The 19,986-nt window shown below is 36.5% G+C and overlaps 1 protein-coding gene across 2 annotated transcripts in view; it reads right to left on the bottom strand.

Moving 5' to 3' along the window:
• Positions 1 to 6,872: 6,872 nt before the first annotated feature.
• LOC131073968 (uncharacterized) overlaps positions 6,873 to 19,986 on the bottom strand; it is a 29,981-nt gene continuing 16,867 nt past the window's right edge. For both annotated transcript variants that reach the window (XM_058010501.2, XM_058010500.2), the window contains 2 exons: positions 9,738 to 10,858; positions 6,873 to 9,310 (listed from right to left, as the gene is read on the bottom strand). In XM_058010501.2, the coding sequence (XP_057866484.1) occupies positions 7,595 to 9,310; positions 9,738 to 10,820 (2,799 nt within the window). In that variant the 5' untranslated portion in view covers positions 10,821 to 10,858 and the 3' untranslated portion in view covers positions 6,873 to 7,594. The remainder of the gene's footprint in view (positions 9,311 to 9,737; positions 10,859 to 19,986) is intronic.

Genomic DNA, 19,986 nt, shown 5'->3' on the forward strand with positions numbered 1-19,986 from the left:
ACTAATTCAATTATGAGTTATGTTTTCTATACTTGCCCTTAATTAATAACTAAATTTTAATGTTCTCCCAATATATCTCTACATATAACAAACCAACTAAGAACAAAACAGTACATTATGTAGAAGCCTTCCTTTGAAAAATAGTTCTCATATCAGTAAGAATTATTCAAGATGCTCCTCAATTGTAGGTATTGTCATGCAATTATCATATAATCTCCCAACATCACTAAACACCATTTGCACATGAAGTGTCTCATCACCTCATAAAGGTATAATGTTGAACTTCCAGATTTTGGATCTCCCTTGAACTATTAGACACAATTCTCACATGTATGTCTCATAACCCAATGAGGTACAGTTTCTCCAATCCACAAGCACCTTAGACTATTGAGCATCTATCTATCCTCTATTGTATCTTCTGCTATCTTCAAAGTGTTGGCCTCTTCAAAATAGAATGAGTGCCTCATCCTCATTGAAGCCATCAAGATTTGGTGGTTCTTTTGCAAACCTCAATTGACACCTTTTTCTCTTTATCAATGCTTCTCTTCTTGCAAGAAAAAACTCATCCTTTCTCTTCCACCGCTCAGACTATGACTATAGTAGATGAAGTAAATCAATAAGTTTTGATACCATATTAAAAACAAAGATATTATACTAAAGGAAAAAATAGAACAATAGAAATAAAAACGGAGAAAATAAGAACTCAAAGCTTTTTTTATTCATCAACATAGTTACATATAAATATTTGTTGTAAGCTCAAGAAAATGTCTATAACATAGCTAGATAACTTGATAGCACACTAGAAAAATTGACACCACACTCAATGCTAATTGACAACAAACTAAACTAAACAAATAATTGAATATCTAAAAGATCCTTGTTGACATGTACACAATCTTGACTAATTCAATTATGAGTTATGTTTTCTAATTCATCCTAAAATAGTACAATTGTGTGAATATTATTAAATAGCTAGAACATTGAATTGACTTCCCTTAATCTTTACAACCACCATTTCATATACCCTTTGTCAAATATGAACAAGATTCTCTTACTCAAAATAGTAATTTACATAAGTTTTGGATCTCTCTCTCTCTCTCTCTCTCTCTCTCTCTCTCTGCCTTTTACATGGCTTGCAAGTATTCCTCATACTCCTGATTTTACTACAACTCCCTAGCTATGCTATTATCTAGTGAACTTGTGTTTGAAAATATTTTTGGCTTGGTTATTACGTAAGGCGTTGAAGTGTGCAAGGTTTCTCTTAAGTATTCTTCTATATCACCATTTTCTAGATTTATTTTGAGAGAAATACTTCTTTGATCAACCACACTTCCTCTTCACCCATCTTGAAATGTCTTCTCTTCGTGACTTTCACAACAAGGTGGTATATACATATACATAAACATATATACATGTGCATATACATATACATATATGTGTGTATATATATATATGTATGCATATATACATGTACATGTACATGTACATATACATATGCATATATACACACACATATATGCATACATATGTATGTGTATATATGTGTGTGTGTGTGTGTGTGTGTGTGTGTGTGTGTGTGTGTGTGTGTGTGTGTGTGTGTGTGTGTGTGTGTGTGTGTGTGTGTGTGTATGTATGTGTGTGTGTGTGTGTGTGAGGATATTTTGGATCTCCTTAATGTTTTTGTTGTGCTTCCCTCTCTCTTAAGATGTTAATAAAAAAATTTGTATATACATAAATCTCTTTGGAAATTATTTTATTTATTCACATTTTATGGATATCTACTTCATCCTCTACTTGCGTCTCTATACACATATGAATAATGATAGATACAATTATTGTTTCTTCTTCAAAAGTTTACTATGTTGTTATTAGGCCTAGATACACCTAGGTTAAGAGAACACATAATACTCTAAATCCATTATATATTTTAACTTCTAATGAAGGTTGAAAGGCCATATTTATGTCTTTGACTATATTGGAAAAATCTCAAGTAATCATGCCACAATTCTTTTGTATCTCTCTCCTTCATTACATTTCAAAAATACAAATTAGTTTTTGCATACATCATTTCCTTTGTGTTGAAAACTTAATATTTTATGTTGTTACAATATCCAATTAGTGTCCAATATCCTTGGTTATGTGCAAATCATTTGAATTTTCAAGAATCTCTTCTTTTCTATATAGACCTATTATTTATGTAGACACCTAAAATTGTCCTAGCTTAATTAAATAAATATTATCCTAGCTTTATTTAATTATTTTATCCTAAGCCTTATATTAATTAAATAGTTTTTTATTTATTAAATTAATTCGCCAAGCCTTTTTCTAGCCTTTCCCAATTTAAATAAATATTTTTATTTATTTAAATTATCCTTTTCCCAAATTAAATAAATACTATATTTTTTTAATTAATTCATTAGTGTTTTTCCTCCATGACACTTTTCATTCATCTCTTAATTTACCTTTAACCACTTTTCTAACATTTTCCTATTTTTTATACCTACCCTCTAATCAGAGCCGACCATTTATCCTTCCACCTCTTAATCCTAGCCCTCCATTTCTAGGGTATTCTCTATAAAAGAGACCTCTTCCTATCTCCTTTGATATCAATCAATCAAGTGAAGTACCTAAACTCTATTGAATTACATACTCAACCACATACATTCTCTATTGAGCTCTTATGAACACAAAATCTGAGAGCAACCATAATATCAAGCACGATTAATGGAGATAGGAGGACAATGGAGATCAAACCCATGGAGCATGAGAATGGTATAATCTGATTAATTTGTTTATTTGCATGTTTATGGTTCTCTATTGGTTTTATGTTGGATTTCATTGTAGAACTAGGGTTTATTGGTACAAAGGACTAGAGTATAGTTGGACACAATCGCAATTAGGTTTTACAATAATTTTGATATCCATTTTCAAGTAAACAATTTTTATGTACAAAGGACTAGAGTATAGTTGGACACAATCGCAAGTGTGTTGTCACCGAGTAAGTGTAAGTTAGCAACTACATGGTAATCACTTTTTGATTCATTATTCATTTTTTTTATCTAGTCCAAGCTTCTATTTCTCAACCCATATTATATTATTTTATTTTTGTATTTTTTAGTTTCCTTGTTTCTAAAATAAAGTCATGGTAATTTCATCTAAGGAATTTTTGTTTAGGAAAAACAAATTTAGATAGGACAATTTATTTTAGTTATGCATGTTAAGTTGGTCTTTTGTGTTTTTCTTTCCATCTAGGGACTTAGGGAGTTGAACCTTTAGTGAATCAATTTCTCTTATTCAATATCTATGAAAGAGATGTAGTTTATATTCAAAAAAGAACCAATATAGGGTTGGTATTAAAGAGAAACTTGAGTATCTCTAAACTCTTCAAGTAGCAAATCTAAGATTATTTTGGCTAGCCCATCAAAGTGTTTGATCAATAAAGGTGGAAGATTTGTAGTTTCAAAGTTGGAGGATGTAGCTAATAGGGCTAAAAAAGGGTTGTGCAAGGAATAGTGAGTGCATTAGGTCAATTGGCAAAAAAATTGTGTCAAAGTTTAGGTGATGTTCATCTTGTGGAATAATGTGAGATGGAATCTTGGCAAGATGAAGGGAATATCAACTCTTCTCCATTGAATATCTAATATTTTTTAGATAAAAACCCTCCTAGTCGGGGAGATGCGACCCAAAAATTCAAATTTGAATAGTTAGACCATTGGGATTATTTTTTGTTCTTAACCCATTAGAGTGATGTCAAGAAGCTTAAAGGAGGAATTCATCATCAAATTAGTGCAACATAGATGTGAGAATAATTAAGGTTGATTAAGGATGGAATGGGACACCTTTAAGAAGAGACCATTCAAAGTTGCAAACCGTAAAATAGCTTAGAAAACCTAATTTGATGACTTTAGGCAACTTATATAGAAAAAAAACACTTGTTTTCCCAATGAAATCAAGAAATGATGGTGAAAATCATTCACCCTAATTAGTTCATCAAAGGTAATGAAATATTTCTCTAACAAAGAGGGAACTCATTCTAATTACACAGGGTGAGTAAGATTTGAAGGGTTTTGTCATTTGATTTTTCATCATGATTTTTGGTTTTCTACTTTCTGATCATGTTTAGGGAGTTGAAGGAATGTCAAAAGTTGTATCACTACATTTGGGGAGATGGTTGGCTCTCATTATATAATGATAGTTATAAGCTCATTTTCGTAGTTGTAATTGTGGCATAGTAGACCATTCAAGTTGAGGGTGTGTTATGGGTATACAAGAAGCTCCAAATTATGTGTATAGTCTTATTAACTACTTATTCTCTAGCTTTATATGAGTTATTATTTGGAAGTGAAATTTTGCTTCTCAAAATCTTGGTCTTGAATCACCTTCTTGAACTACCAATGTTTTCTATTTCCATTCTTCATAGCTTATATGATTATTGTTCGATTGGCTTATGTTTTACATTCATCCATTCTCTCTTTTACAATTGCTAAACCTCATTAAACAACTTTCACTTTGATTTAGTTACTAGTGCATTTATCAAATGTTCCATAGAATGGAATTGTGTTATCTCCCTTTTGATCTTTGAAAATTGTCCAAGAACCTATTAAATTAAGATTATCTTTTAATATGCCATCAACATTTAACTTCATTCTATTCCATTGAAAGAGTGATCCAACTATTTGTAGAGCATTAATTCTTTTTTTCCTAACCACTTATATTTCTCATTTTACTTGTGTATAATCATAATCTTATAATTGGACCCTAGTATAAATAAATTAAAAATGTAAGTATGCTCCTAAATTTGTTTATGAGATTAAAACCCAGAAAAACACATACAAAATCACTCCTCTTCAAAGCCCCCCTTCCGAACGAATTCAAACCAACGCATTTCATTCGAATTAAAAGCTACCTGTGATTAACAAAAAATCTCAAAGCTATTGTATTGCCAAAACATTATTCCCCCGATCTCTGTAAAACACTACCGTTACAGGTTTTGTATATTAGTTATTGACATCCTAGGGGCCCACGCATCCCCTCCGCTCGTGGCATGACCATCCTGCCATAGCAATTAATTCTAGATGTGTGCCTCTCACTCCAAATTCTTCTTCGAACATGATAATTATTGCATTGATGCACCAGTGTTGCCATTTGACAAATAGAAAATGTAACTTATTTCTGTCCTCAATTGCTGCCAGAATCTCTATAGCTTTGGATTGCCTCGGCGCCGGCCTTAACTTGCATTTCCTCTATTTTGGTCCTGCACATTTTGAATGGTATGCTTTCCTACCTCTACAGTGTGAGGCATGTCTTGAGGGCATCACTAGTCATACAAATCAAGGTTGATTCTAAAAAAACGTAACAATTTAAATCACATGAAACACAAAGATCCAATTTGGATCTGGTACAATAGCTTCTTGAGTTTCCATGCCAAGGTTGCGAATTTTTTGTTTAAGTTACAAATTTGAAATGAACTGATAAAACTGTATGGGGGGCGCGGAGGAAGAGAGGAGCGGGGTGCGGAGGGAGAAGTCCAAGATTATAAAAACCAGTGCTATAAAACACAATGGTGGTTCATAGGAGAATCTTGATTAATTGTGTCTAAAAGAAACCCAACAATTTTGCCATGCTAATTTAACTTCCTGAATGATATGCCAGTCAAGCCTAGGAATAACTGGTCAAATCCACAGTTAGTTGAAAAGGCTGCAAGTAATTCAATAACTCGTACTCAAAACACACATTTTCAATTACAAGCAACTTAAATAGGAAAAGAGCAGGAAAAAAATTTCATTTTTCCAGATTTTATTTTATATATATATATATATGGAAATAATGACCAAGTTTTTCTCAAAAGCTATCCCCATTCCAAGTCTGAGGACAGGCAAACGTTTAATTCTAGCTTGATAACTTTAATTATATAATCTTTTTATACGTTGATCATGCATGATGTGTAACCACTGCGACTTCATGCATACTTCTACAGAGAAGGCTCTACTTGCCTAGTCATAGATGTTTCTCAACATTTATTCAAATTTAAGAACACATATTTCTATCTTGATACCTTTATAATTATATTATTCTTATTCATTGATCATGGAATGATATGTACTGCAACTTCATGCATAATTGTATACAGAAGCCTCTGCTTCGCTAATCATAGATGTTTTCCTCAAGTTTGGCTTTCCATTGATTAATTCATTCTCATATAACATTTGATCCATTTTAAACATCTGTAACTCAGATTTAAATAGGGATTAGACATCATTTGGTGCAATTTTCACTTCCAGATATACAACATATGAGAGAACTAACCCGTTCAAGAAGAATGGTGAAATTAAAAATACCTAGCGATATAAGTGCATTACCAATATTGCAAGTATAACTTAATTTTGGCTTTTCATTGGCGGGCTCAATTTTATATATGTTCCAACCATTTCAATATCTATATCAGATTTAAAATAGGGATTACACAGTGCATTATGTCTAGTTTCCCTCCTGATATACAACACAGAAGAGAATTAATCCATTCAAGAGGATTGAGTAAATTAAAAATGCCTAGAAATAAGGTGCATTACCAATATTGCCAGGTAGTATCTTTGTTGTAGCATAGTTAGAAGAATTGACCCAGCCCTTTGAGCACTCGTTCTTTATCAATTCATGCATAAATTGACTTTATGATATTGGAAAGCTCCTAGCTAAAAATGTACTTAGTAGGAAAAATCTGAATTTGATCTCTAAACTGCTAGGCAATCAGCTTTGTTTAAGGACTATACTTGAACAATCAGGCACAACCCAAAATAATAAAGAGAACATAATCTAAGGAATGATGCAGGTCAGTACTAAATCAAGCTCAAGCTTGTACACATGGCAGCCAACTCTATGTTAAAGTAGTTCGGTATATCAAGCCACAAAACAAATTTGAGAAATTTTAGCTTTTTTTTGCTTGGTTGATTGACTACACACTATTTACATTCTCATATATAGGTTTAAAAACTCTCATATCCTTTCTAAGAAATTGACTGTTTTAACTTCTAAGGCCTCCCAAAATTAGTTTACAATCCCAAGGACAGTGCTATTTGACTGTCTTGGAGAGACCAACAAATCCACCTTCAGTTAGAAGGAAATAACATAACAAATAAAACTTGCGGACGAATTGGCAATCTCACATTTTGTTGGTCCATACAGAACAAATCTTTTCTTTTTTGAAGTGCATTGTTAAGTAGGATGCACATGTTATAATAACCATCCTTGCAGGAAGATCATTGCAGTCATTCCTTGTCAGCCTTAAAATAATGATGTAAAAATAAGTCTAGACCACAATCATTTTCTGGGGAAAACATGTTTGCCATTTTGCATGTGCTTCAACCCAGCAATGTGCATATGTATATCATAATTGTTATCAGAAATCAGCATCCTAGCCACATTGTCATCCCTTCTTGTACGTGGATTGTGCAGGAAATCTGTCTTTAGGGATTTTCACTACTGTAGGTTTCACATCCATTTGTGAACAAAGCCAGAACTAACCACACAGTTAATTCAGTATCACAATTTCCTTGCAAAAGCTCCATGCCTAATTATAATTTAGACATCTAGAGGAAGTTCAATTGTCGGACCTACAAGCATTGAATGAAGATGTTTCTACATCTTGGACCAATTTGGAAAGAGATTTGGTGCGATGGCCATCCAAATTCAAGTGTTTCTCACTACGTCGTTTCCGCTGTTTAATGTCAAAAACTCCACTTGCAAAAGCATCCAATGCTTTTGTGGTTAAGGGGCGAACCCTTGTGCTTTGCCTGCGCACAGTGAATACATTCTCTAGTAGTGCTCTTTCATCTTTTTCTTGTGGCTTTGTAAGCTTGCTCTCTTCTGGACAAGGAGTTGAGGCATGTGCAACTCCTGTTTTTTCACAAGGTTCTTTAATAGGGTAGCTATAACTTGAAGCATGATGAGAGTTTCCTTCAGCTTCTGAACCATCAATGCATGCATTGCCTGTTAGAAGTGTATTACTCATTGCATTTATCTTTGGTTGATCTTGGATCAATTTCAAGTGCAAACCCATCTCTGGTATCGCTATGCTTCCCCTAGAATGTTGTGAAGTGTTGCTGATGCTATCTGCAGAAATCAAGTCTCTACCCAAAACAGTCATATCAGTGCTTCTCTCAAGACTGCCTTGACTTGAAGATAACATGGAGGAGCATCTTTGTGATGGGTGAGCATCTAAAGCAGCTTTAGAAGTTTCTTCCTTTCTGTGTAATTTTTTTGTTACTCCTTGAACTTTAAAGCTGTCAGATTCTATCAAACTGGCATCTGCTGTGTGACCTTTACAGTCAATAGATGTTCTCAGTCTCCTTTGCTTCCATGGCGACGAGAGAACATAATTTTGATCAGCATTTGATGTCTTTAGCATTCCAGAAAGCTCAATTTTCTCATATGAGTTCTCATTATTTATTATGAGGGTTGACTCTTCTGGTTCATCATTCAACAAATCCTTCAGTTCACAGTGTTTGGGAAATTGGCATTGCTCAGTTAGGGGGGGTGCTACAGTATCCCCATCTTCTGCTTCTGATGACACAATCTGGAACTTTTCAGTGTCGTCATCTAAAGACAATTTCACTCTCCTCCATATTCTGGGTGCATGTTCATCTTGTGAGACCAGACTGGTATCAACTACTGTAATCATAAGAGAGTCTGAATAATTTGTGCAAAATCTTGGTTTAAGATAGCTATGAGCTTGTCCTAAATGCTCATTTTTTACCTCTGCATTCTCAGGAGCACACAGAATTTCTGTCTTCCCTTCAACTCCTTCCATTTCATCCCTTTCTAGCTCAAGCAACTTTGGATCTGATGCCACCTTACGTAAAACAGCAGTCACAGAATCAAAATAATGGATTCCTCTGGTGAGTTTTCTTCTTGAAAACTTCTGCACACCAGGGATAAGAAAAACTAAAAAATCCCTAAGCCTAAGCAGCATCTGATCCTCTGGTTGTTCGGAATGCCATCCTCTTGCCAGGAGACGAGGCCAAACTGCTTCCCAAAACAGGTCATCAGCTCGATTTTTGCTGAGCTTGAAATCTCCAGTCAAACACTTTACAATTTCTTCAGTAGAAAAAGAGGAGCATGCCTTGCCCACTGGAATTTCACTATGAAAAGAGAGAACTCGATTTGCTTTTGTTGGACCTATGTTTGTTGAAGTAAGATCATCTTTGCCTTTGCCAATTCCCACAACTTGAACTAGCACATCCGGACCTGCTAATGCTTTCAACTTTGTGACAAACTCTTCCATGGAAATTATTCCCTCGTTAAATGCCTTCATTATCTGCTCGTGAAAAATAGTATTATAAGATACCATATCTAGAGCAGTAGTCAATTTTTCAAACTAACAAAATGAGCATATATTTGAAAGCTATGTAACAGAGTAATTAAAATCAGTTACTTTTACTTAAAGATATGAGCATTGTTTATATTAACTTGTTGTTTCTGCAATACTCCTAAGCAATACATGTTTCAGAATCAAAAGGAGCAATTTTATCCAAATGGATCTTGAACATTGATTTGCTTGTGTGAGGCACAAAACATATCAACCAATCACAATGCAATTTATTTTTGATACCCAACAAACTAATTTGGTGCAAATTTGCAATAGACATTAGAATTTAATATCAGCTTTCCATTACTATATGGCATGAGAAATGTGTAATTTCTACATTTCGCAGTTAACATAATTTGTGGTGGAAAAGCTTCACCTTTGGAACCTCATCTTTGGAAGGCTCAGGTATGTGTGGGATCAGACGTGTCAATAATTCCTGTTGCCGCCATCCAGAGAAAATGCGCTGACGCTGGATACGATTTCTGCTTCTCATCTTCCGGGATTCTGCCCATCTGCAATATAACTCAGTTCTGAAGAAGATTCCATAATAGTATGATAAGATATCTCCTATTTCTTTGGTCTGCACAAATCTCTTTACAGCATTGAAATTTTTCCCAAAAATATATAGCCCAAGGATAAACAGATCTTCCTCAATTTTACTCCACGGTGCACTTGGGTTACCAGGCACTATAATGCTATTTCTTGAATTTGCATCTTCTCCTTTACAATCAATTTTCAGGTGTGGACTATGGCATGTGGAACCAGAGGTCTGTTTTCCAGGGTCTATTATATTAACTTTGATCTTCTTGACTCTATTCCAACCTACTCTGCCCCTTTTTCTTTTTCCTAAGCCAGAATAAAATGTATCAGGTATATTCTCAGCTGTTACAGTAGAATCTGTACAAGCATCCTCTTCTCTTGAGATTTTAGATTTGATATCTGTAATAGAAGAATCTGCATGGTTCTCTGTGAATTGGGTACCATCACTGAGTGCATAGGCACAACCATCATCCGCTGATTGTATAAGACCATGCTGATGCAACCCATCATCTGTTTTAACAGCTACAATTGACAAGGACTCCTTTGAGGCAAGTTCATTATCAGAAAATGGTCCATTTACATGTGTCATCTCATACTCTTTTACACTACCTGGGTGAAAAAAACACGAGATCTGCATTACTGGCAAAGTTAATTCTTCTGCAAGACGTTGCTCATTGTCTTCATCTTTGCTACCCTTATAATTCAGATTCAGACTGTCAGTCATTCCAAGTAGATGACACTCCATTTGGAGCTTACATGGCAATATATTGACTTGATATTTGTCTCCAATTCGGGGCAAAACATGCTGACTCTCAGAAAAATCATCAGAATTGGTAGAATCCCATGACAGTAATGGACTCTCAGGTACTTCCTCCATTTTCCAAGTCTTGTCACTGTTTTCAAGAACAGAATATTCCATTCTTCTATTCTATAACAAGCGGGATTTTCTTCACAGATCTGAACAAGCAAGCAAAATATTTTGAGGCTTGAGCTCAATTATAGGCAGATGAAACACATGCAAAATATTAACTGCATGGTAAAGGACTTCACATGCAACATTGTCAGTTATTAGAATAGGGACACTGCCATTTAAATAAGGCAAATTCTTCTTATGCAATTTTTCATCCTAGAGATATCAGAAAATCCAGTTCAAATTTCATATAGGTTTTCCTAACCATGCCCATGAAATATAATTTAAAATGTTACAAGCTTGAGGGATAGATCCATAGAATCTTTTAATTGATCAAATGGTCGATACATATCACTAAATCCATTGAGTTCAAGAGCACTAAAGGCAGAAACAAAGGTTGAAAAAGATGAAACTTCTTTAATGTGCGTGATTTGAAGCAACATATTGAAAATTCTCTTACAGACATAAAAGGATTACATTGGCAGGCCCAAATTATCCCACAATTGAAGTGTATAGAATATAACAATGTTTTAAGAGCATGTAGTATTGTAAATAAAGGTTCAAAGAAATCCAAGAGAAAACCAAGTCATGAAAAACTTAGATGGATAGTTCTTGATAAAATCTATTTGGAAACAGAACAAGGCGATCGTTTTGATCATCATAGGAGCTTAAAATACAATCAGTACATGATAGATAGGGGGGACATAAAGCATGCATCATATTGTGTACAAAAGACCATCAAATTTCATGGTGCTGGATATGGTTAGGAAAGGGATGACCCCTGATAACAGCACAACACTATTATGACTATTGCCAATCATCCACACTTTGCAAATTCAAATGAGATTATATAATGACACCAAGTCATCAACCAAACACCATTTACCTGCATTTCCATCTCCATGACTAGATGCAGCATACATGCTAAGAAAATGGAAGATTCAAGTGCCTTGGAAAATCATGCACAGAAAGGACCTTACTGGAAATATGGTTGTGCTATATGCCTGATAATATAAAATGTTATCACAATATAAATAGAATCAACTTGACATTTATGGACAATGGTTGTGCAGCAGTGTTCACGTGACTAGTTGTCTGTTTCAATTTCTGGGACACAATAAAGACTATGAACATTTTTCTGATCATGATAAGAAAGCACGTATGTTTCATATTTTTCCATACTCTTCCTCAATTGAGACTCGGGGCAGAAATCATGCATAGAGCAACCATGACATATCTATTCCCTACATCTATGAAAGAAACAGTACATTCTCACATGCAAAAAAAGAAAAACATCTCCTTGAATGAACTGGCAATTGTGGCCTATGATAGAAATTATGGAGCTGATTTCTCCCCTTTCTTTTCCACCTAAAAACTTAAGGCTGGGAAATTGACTGTTCAATGTAAATTTGCAAAAATGAAGGAGAAGATACTGATCTCAGAAATACTGGGAAGTGTAATATAGATGGCAACTCTACTATAGCTGAGATAAGAGGAAAAACTTGAATGGATCACTTTCTGAATGCTTATTTTCTTATGTTCTATCTTTTAACAAGGATGTCTCATTCTTTATAGGGGTTAGTTGTTAATTATTTTTTCTCGGTAATGGCTGTGTAAAACCTAAACAAAACATCCCGTCTTGGTTGCCCCAGGCAAAGTCTATTTGCATCTCATGCTTATAGTAGCAAGGGTTTGTTTTATTTGCACAGAAGTTCTCAAAGTTAACCAAGTTCCCTCATAATCTGTTCCTATTAGGTGTGGAATTTGTGGTAGAACAAATGTTGAAGTGTCTAGTTGTGAAGGCTGGTTCCTTATATTTGGCTTCTTGAGGCTAATGGTATCTTATTTAAAAGGTAAATTCTTCCCACAAAATGTATTTCGGGGTAAATCTCCTGTGTTAGGCTTTTTTAAGTGTTATTTTCAATTTCCCTGACTTCTTAATTCTTACATACGTTACCTCTATTCATTTAAGCATTTATGCAAGTCAATAAGAAAAGAAGAAATTTTACCAAGAGATTCATATAACAGTTTGAGATTTGTCTTGGTTTTATTCCTTGATCTTTTTTTCTTTTCTTCTAGTGTGGCAAAATTGCAGGATATCCATTACTAAAGCAGCTTGTACAAAAGGAAAAGGCGATTTGTTCCTTTGCAATAGTAGATATCCACCAAGAAGTCAAATAGATAGCTAAGAAACATAGCCGATCAAGACAAGTGGATGCCTCAAGATAATGAAGCAAGATCATCAAGTTGAAAGTAAATGTGGTGAGTATTTCCCAATCAATGGGGAAGCTTTACCAGTTGAAGAAATTAGCAAAGATTCTCGTGGCAAAGCTAGGAGTGTCCATGAAGGGTCCCAAGGCAAGTGTGAAGGTAAGAAAAGAGCAGTGCAATACCAACTTAATGCCTCCAGCTTCATCTCCATTCAAAATGGAATTTGTTGTCATTTTATGACACCCTTGGTCCATCAGTGAGAACCGATCAGAGATACGATCCATGGACCGGCGCTGCCCCAGTTGATCAAAGAGAAAAGCAGTGGAATTAGGAAGTGTGAAGTGTGAAGTGTTGTCTTGTCTGGAGGAAGTTCCTTCCTTAGCTTCTCTTTCCTCTTCCCTAGAACTCCGGAACCTCGAGGTTCCGAAGTTCCTTCCCTTTGCCTTCTCTCTTCTTTTCCCAGAACTCCGGAACCCCAAGGTTCCAAAGTTCCTTCCTTAGCTTCTCTTTCCTCTTCCCCGAAACTCCGAAACCCCGAGGTTCCGAAGTTCCTTCCCTTTGCCTTCCCTCTTCTTTTCTCGGAACCCCGAGGTTCCGAAATTCCTTTCCTTTGTCGCTTTCTTCCCTTCCCCGGAACTTCGGAACCCCCAGGTTCCGAAGTTCTTTCCTTTGCTTCCAATTCCCTCTTCCTCGGAACTCCAGAACCCCGAGGTTCCGAAGTTCCTTCCTTAGCCCCTTTTTCCAATTCCCCGGAACTCCGAAACCCCGAGCTTCCGAAGTTCCTTTCCCTTGCCCTTTTCTTTTCCCAAAACTTCGGAACCCTAAGGTTCCGAAGTTCCTTCCTTGTCCCCCCAACTTCAGCAGCCCAAGCTTCTGAAGTCTTCCCAACTTCCTTCCGGTTTGCAACACTTCTAGATGGTGTGATCAACACTCAAGTTTTTTAATGCTCCAACAACTCTTGCAACCAGTTTTTCTATATAAGGCTATTATGCCTCATTGTAAAGGGTTCTCTCCCTGTTGACTTGAGCTATTCTATGCTCTTTCACTTCTCTTAAAGATTTGTATATTTTGCATTTCTGCTACTGTAAGTTTGGCCATTGGCCTTTGAATGAATTGAAATTATCATTCTTGCCTTCCTTCAGCTTATGCATGTGCTTCCTTACCTTCATCATAGTTGTATGTTTTGTGGCTCTTTTCTCATATATGCTATGTTAATTTATTTATGAGCGTGACTTGTGGGAAACCTTCTCCCCTCTTGGCATTCAACAAGTTCTAACCTCCATACATGCATTGGGGTCATTCATGCAACTGAAGTTTGTGCATCTCTTGGGTATTTCAGTTGATTTTTTGTGCCATATCGGGTGGGGAGAGAAACATCTCTGATCTTGGTGCATCACCTCCTTTTATTTTAAGCATTTCTCTCTTCCCTTTTCCTCTACAAGTTGTTACAATAGGTTTAGGAGTAAGATTTGAAGTGTTGAGTTGGTTCAACACCTGCACTTGGATTGAGAAGGAAGTCTGACTTCTCCGGAGATTCAACTCCCTTGCGCAAGGTCCCACACTTCGGGGTTGTTTCCATGTTTCACGAGGTTGTTGAGTTGATAGCTCAGCAAGGGTGCAAGCTTTTGTGACAACAAAAACCAAAATGAAAATTGAAATCCTGCCATATGAAGATGAATTAAATGCTGAAAAACTTGACCATTAATTGGCCGCTTTAGATATATTTAATTTACACAATATTAGTAAAGAACAATTTTCTTTTACAAGATTAAAATTGACAAGTCATTCATTCAATTGGTCTGAAACCAATCATTCTTTGGCAACTAGGAAATTACCACGTCTTCGTAAATGGGATTAATTTATAGAGTTGGTTAAGTAACAGGTTTATCCTATTTGTTATGAATAGGGAAAGTCTTCATTGTTAGTATTCAAGGCAAAGACAAAGCCAAAGCATGTAGGAATATACATATAAATTCCAATAAAAGGCTATACAAATGAGGAAGTGATTCAAAATGATGGCATATTGAAGGACTTCATTGCCATCTAAGGAGCTTCGTGCTTCAGACCAAGCCTAAGGATATAGATGAGGCATGCTACCAATCTCAGTATCTTGAGATGGGTAAGAAAAAGATTCTATCAACCCTCTTCAAACAATTTAAATAACAAGATATTATCAATGTAAAAGGGAAAGGCAAATGCAAAGATGAAACTTGTTGGAAGTTAAATCATGAATTGTATCCTTACAAGAACAAGAAAAAAATTAAAACTATCACTTCTTTTGAAGAAAAAGAGGTAGGGTGCAGGCCCAATGTGGATGAGAGAATTGGATGCAATTCCATACATAAGTAGGTATACTTAGTACAATGAGGCTCATTATAAAGGTGAATTTACCAAACTCATCCACATTAAGATTCAAATTAATAAAGGAAAGGGTTGATTCTCAATTCGATGCTTGATCAGCAAGACTGATTTTCAAAGAGTTGCTGAACAAGCTTAGTTGAACACATACAACCACTTTAATCCCATAGTCTTTGGATTCGCTAAAGAAAGGAGTAGAAAGAGAAGTCACAAAAGCAATGAAATGTTAAGTTTGGGATAAATCCCACTCCAAGCTGTCCTCTTGCACTATTCATATTAACATGGACTAGCAGGTAGTTGATGAGGATTCTAATGACTTGTTCATTAGCAGTAGGAGAGAATAGGCAGCCTCTTCACCTCACCCCATATTCCCTCTTTTCCTGAAGTAATCCTACACATCCTCTCCATCCACATTCCTGCTTCAACTAATCATAAAAGTATTGCATTTGCATTCCATGAAAAGACTTAATAATCTCTCATTACTCAAGGTTCTCATTCTCAGATGCATGTGGAAAACTTTCAAGGGTTTTTCACTCCTCTTACCTACAAAACCCTAAAAATATTGATTTCAGTGCAGCAATGAAGTTAAGGAGGAGCTCCAAGCACTCCAAAAATACTCCTCTCAGCATAACAAGGACCAAACAAAAGGCTGTTAATCCTTCTGTAATCAAGGTCTATGGAAGAAGGAAAACGAAATCTCAGCATAAGGCCACCATGAAGAGAGACCACAGGCAATCCTCTCATGATCATCTATCCCTGCCTATCCATGTTGAAGAGGATGAACCGGCCACAACATCCTAGGTAAAAGAATCCTTCCCATACGTCTTATGGGATGATGAATAAGGGCCCAGCTGTGGAAGAATGTCTCAATCAAGTTGTTTAAATTTTAAACATTAGCTACAACAAAAACTCTCTCACTTCTCTAAATCTGCTTTCCAACATTTCATGGTATGCCAACTTTCTTCCACCCATAGTGTGCATGCATGCACCCTCACATCATACCTATGTTTGACATCCTTCTACATAATTTGGAACCATCTCTTGTGTCCAACTCCATTTCCCAAATCCAACTCCGAACATACCCTCACTTTAACCAGTTGAACCCATTTCATGCACTCTCAATCATTCAGTCTCTTAATGAACTTGACTTTTCTCAAAGCTCAACTATCACAAATGCTGCAAATCATTCAAAAGATAATCATAATCTGGTTTCCACTCTGCAAGAAATTGTTGATGCTCTTCAGACTTGTTGATGTGTCTTTTGTACACGACCAAACACAGAATAAAATACCTAAAAGGTACCTTATCCTCTCTTGAATAAAGCTTCCGAATGATGAAGATATCGCAAAAGGATCAATCGGAGAAGCTTCAAGGTTCTGTTATGTAGGATCTCTACTCGTGGATAAGCTCTTCGTGGTATGATGTGATTTTGCTGGAATCACAAGGGGACTTACACTCAATGACCTGAACGTCTAATTTGCTGGAATCACAAGTCCTATTTACTAACTGGAAGACAAACAAATGGCAAAAGATGCAGGGTTTAGGAAGTCTACTCTACTACCTAGAATGCGAGAAGATGGATGAATAACTAGGTGGAGTCCTACTGGGCTGGGTCTCACCATCAGGCTTGAACAATCCGACACCAACTCAATGCGATCTTCTAAGGGATGGTTCCAATACGTTCAAATCATACACCATCAGACAATGATCACCATTCAAGATAATGCATGAACAATAGACGTGTAACGACTTAAGATTAAGCTCATTTTATGCCAGTTGACCACGCAGGGTGCACTTACAATCAGTAAGAGGCTAGTGGTATGGACTAGACGGATTCCACACAGGTGCATTCAATAATTTTCTTCATTCAATCTAATTATTTACCATCTACAATGAAGATTCAACAAGAGACCATGCGTATTGCAAAGAAACGACACATTTCACCATATCTTCAATGAAAAGGGGTTTATTTACAATCAATGGCAACAATTTCTTGCCTTGTCCTCCTAATCTATTCTAATTGTTATTCTACTTGCTATTAATCATTAGCTATTCTAACCTCTATCAACTAACTATTAGCCTCCTAGCTATTAGCCTTCACAAAATGAATAGCTTGAGCCTTTTATAATGCTCTCAATACAATTCAATGGCTCAAATCAATTTTAGATCAATGGCCTAGATTTTACAATGAAAACCCTAATTAGGGTTTGTTACAACCAACTCAATTCTGGCCAATGAAATAATTGCATTATTTGGACACATGTCTTCTCTGGAATATTCGACCAATGGATAACCGGGGTAGGTACATCGAAGTTAGTGTCATCTTTGATGAGTCAAGTACATTGAATCTGGACACGCTGAGGCGGACCAATCCGACTGGAGGAGTGATGACTAGGATGCCACCTTGTCTGACACTTGCAACTTGGTAGATATTCAATTTGATGATGCTGAGAAGCTAACTTTAATTAACTCTTCTGAAACTGCCTGCTTCTTCAACGAACCCTTGCTTTAACCTACTTTGTCTTTGATGTGCAGGATGGATGGTGTACCTTTCCTTGAAATGCTGGATTGGAAGAGGTTGTCTTTGATGATGCTGGACCTGAAAAGGTCGTCCCTGATGATGCTGGACTGGAGAAGGTCGTCCTTGTCTTGGCCTGGTCTTCTTTCATCTGCAAAACAAACCAAAAGATAATTAAGGACATATAATAAATTCATTTCAACATAGTATTTTACACCTTAAATCATCAACAAAAGATATTAAAATGAAGCTTGCTCAAGATTCTCCCCAGGGATAGGCCCTATAAGAATTTTGCCCTGGACCCTCTGGAAGAGTCAGGAGCGAAATTTGCATTCCTGGCCACTTTATACCTCTTTTCAACATTACCTCACAACTAGCTCCTCGCCTGGCCCAAACAAGGTGAAAAATAGGAGTTTCTAAAGATTTCACCCTGGACCCTCTGGAAGGGTCAGGAGCGAATTTTGTATTCCAGGATGATTCTATCACTTGTTTACTCCAAAACTCCTCCCAAGACAAACATATGATAGTTTTCCTTCCTCCAGAGCCCAAGGATCCACGCCTTGACCTTTATCATGAGCAATCTGAGTGAAACTGGGAATTTCGCTTTGGACCCTTTGGAAGGGTCAGGAATGAAATTCAAGTTTTAGGTCTCAATTCCTTATTTCCTTCACTTCAATTCATCTTGCAGGGCAAAGCAACATCATTTCAACCTCAACCACGCCTTAGGACTCCAAGTCTTGACTTGACACGACGAGGAAATAGTGATTTTGATGAATTTCGCTCTGGATCCTTTGGAAGGGTCAGGAGCGAAATTCACTTTTTGCTTGCTTATTCGCACTCAATTTCACTTTCTTCACTTCACTTCATCTGGACTCCTTCATACTGAATCCACTTCTCAACTTGGCAACATTGGCTTGATCTTCATAAGGCCTAAAAAGGAGAATTCGCTCAAAAACCTAGCCAGGGACAAGACCTATCCAGAATTTCACTCTGGACCCTTTGGAAGGGTCAGGAGCGAAATTCTCATTTTAGCTCAAAATTCACACTTTTGAAGGTCAAACATCTTTCCAAGGAATTCCAAATAGCTTCTCTCACCCTAGTCTAGGCCTGACTTAGCACAAAATTTGGAGAAAAGGATGGTTTTAGTGTTTTTCGCTCTGGACCCTTTGGAAGGGTCAGGAGCGAATTTCTTGTTTTGAGCTCATTTCTTCATATTTGATGACTCTTGGTAATTCAAGGACATGCCTAAGGACACCTCTAATCTTGGCCCACACTAGACTTGGCATAAATTTGAGGGAAAAGATAGGTTTTGCACAATTTCGCTTTGGACCCTTTGGAAGGGTCAAGAGCGAATTTCTTCCTCTAGCCCAAAATCATCATTTTTGGAGACAAAAATCCATTCAAGGGCAATCTCAAGGGCTTCTATCATCTTTGTCTAGGCCTGGCTTGGCACAAATGTGAAAGGAATAGGTGGATTTTAGAATTTCGCTTTGGACCCTTTGGAAGGGTCAGGAGCGAAATTCTTGATTTGGCTCAATTCCTTCAATTTCAGTGATTCCTAGCAACTTGAAGTTACTCCTAAGGACCTCTTCCATCCCAATTCACTTTAGCCTGCAATTGCCTTGGCATAAAATTGAGGAAAAAAGGTGGTCTAGTGAAATTTCGCCCTGGACCCTTTGGAAGGGTCAGGAGCGAATTTCCATTTCTAGGCTTGATTCTTCATCCTTTCAACTCTAATCCTCTCTAGAAGGTAACTAAACATCATTCTTCACCCAAGGGACAAGGTTTGTGGTCCAAGCAAGGTTAAAAAAATAGGCTTGTAAGGAATTTCGCTCTGAACACTTTGGAAGGGTCAGGAGCGAAATTCACCTTCTTGGCTAAAATCCGTCATTTTTTCAATCTCACTCTTCCTTACAAGATACATTTCATCATTTTTCATCCAAGGAACAAGGTTTCAAGCCTAAGCAAGGTCAAAAAACTAGGTTTGCAAGGAATTTTGCTCTAGACCCTTTGGAAGGGTCAGCAACAAAATTTCCTTTCTCGGCTAAAACCTTCACTCTTCAACGTTTTCAAACATTCCCAAAGGCA

The sequence above is a fragment of the Cryptomeria japonica genome, chromosome 9 (genome assembly GCF_030272615.1).
Source record: "Cryptomeria japonica chromosome 9, Sugi_1.0, whole genome shotgun sequence".
NCBI classification, from domain to species: Eukaryota; Viridiplantae; Streptophyta; class Pinopsida; order Cupressales; family Cupressaceae; genus Cryptomeria; species Cryptomeria japonica.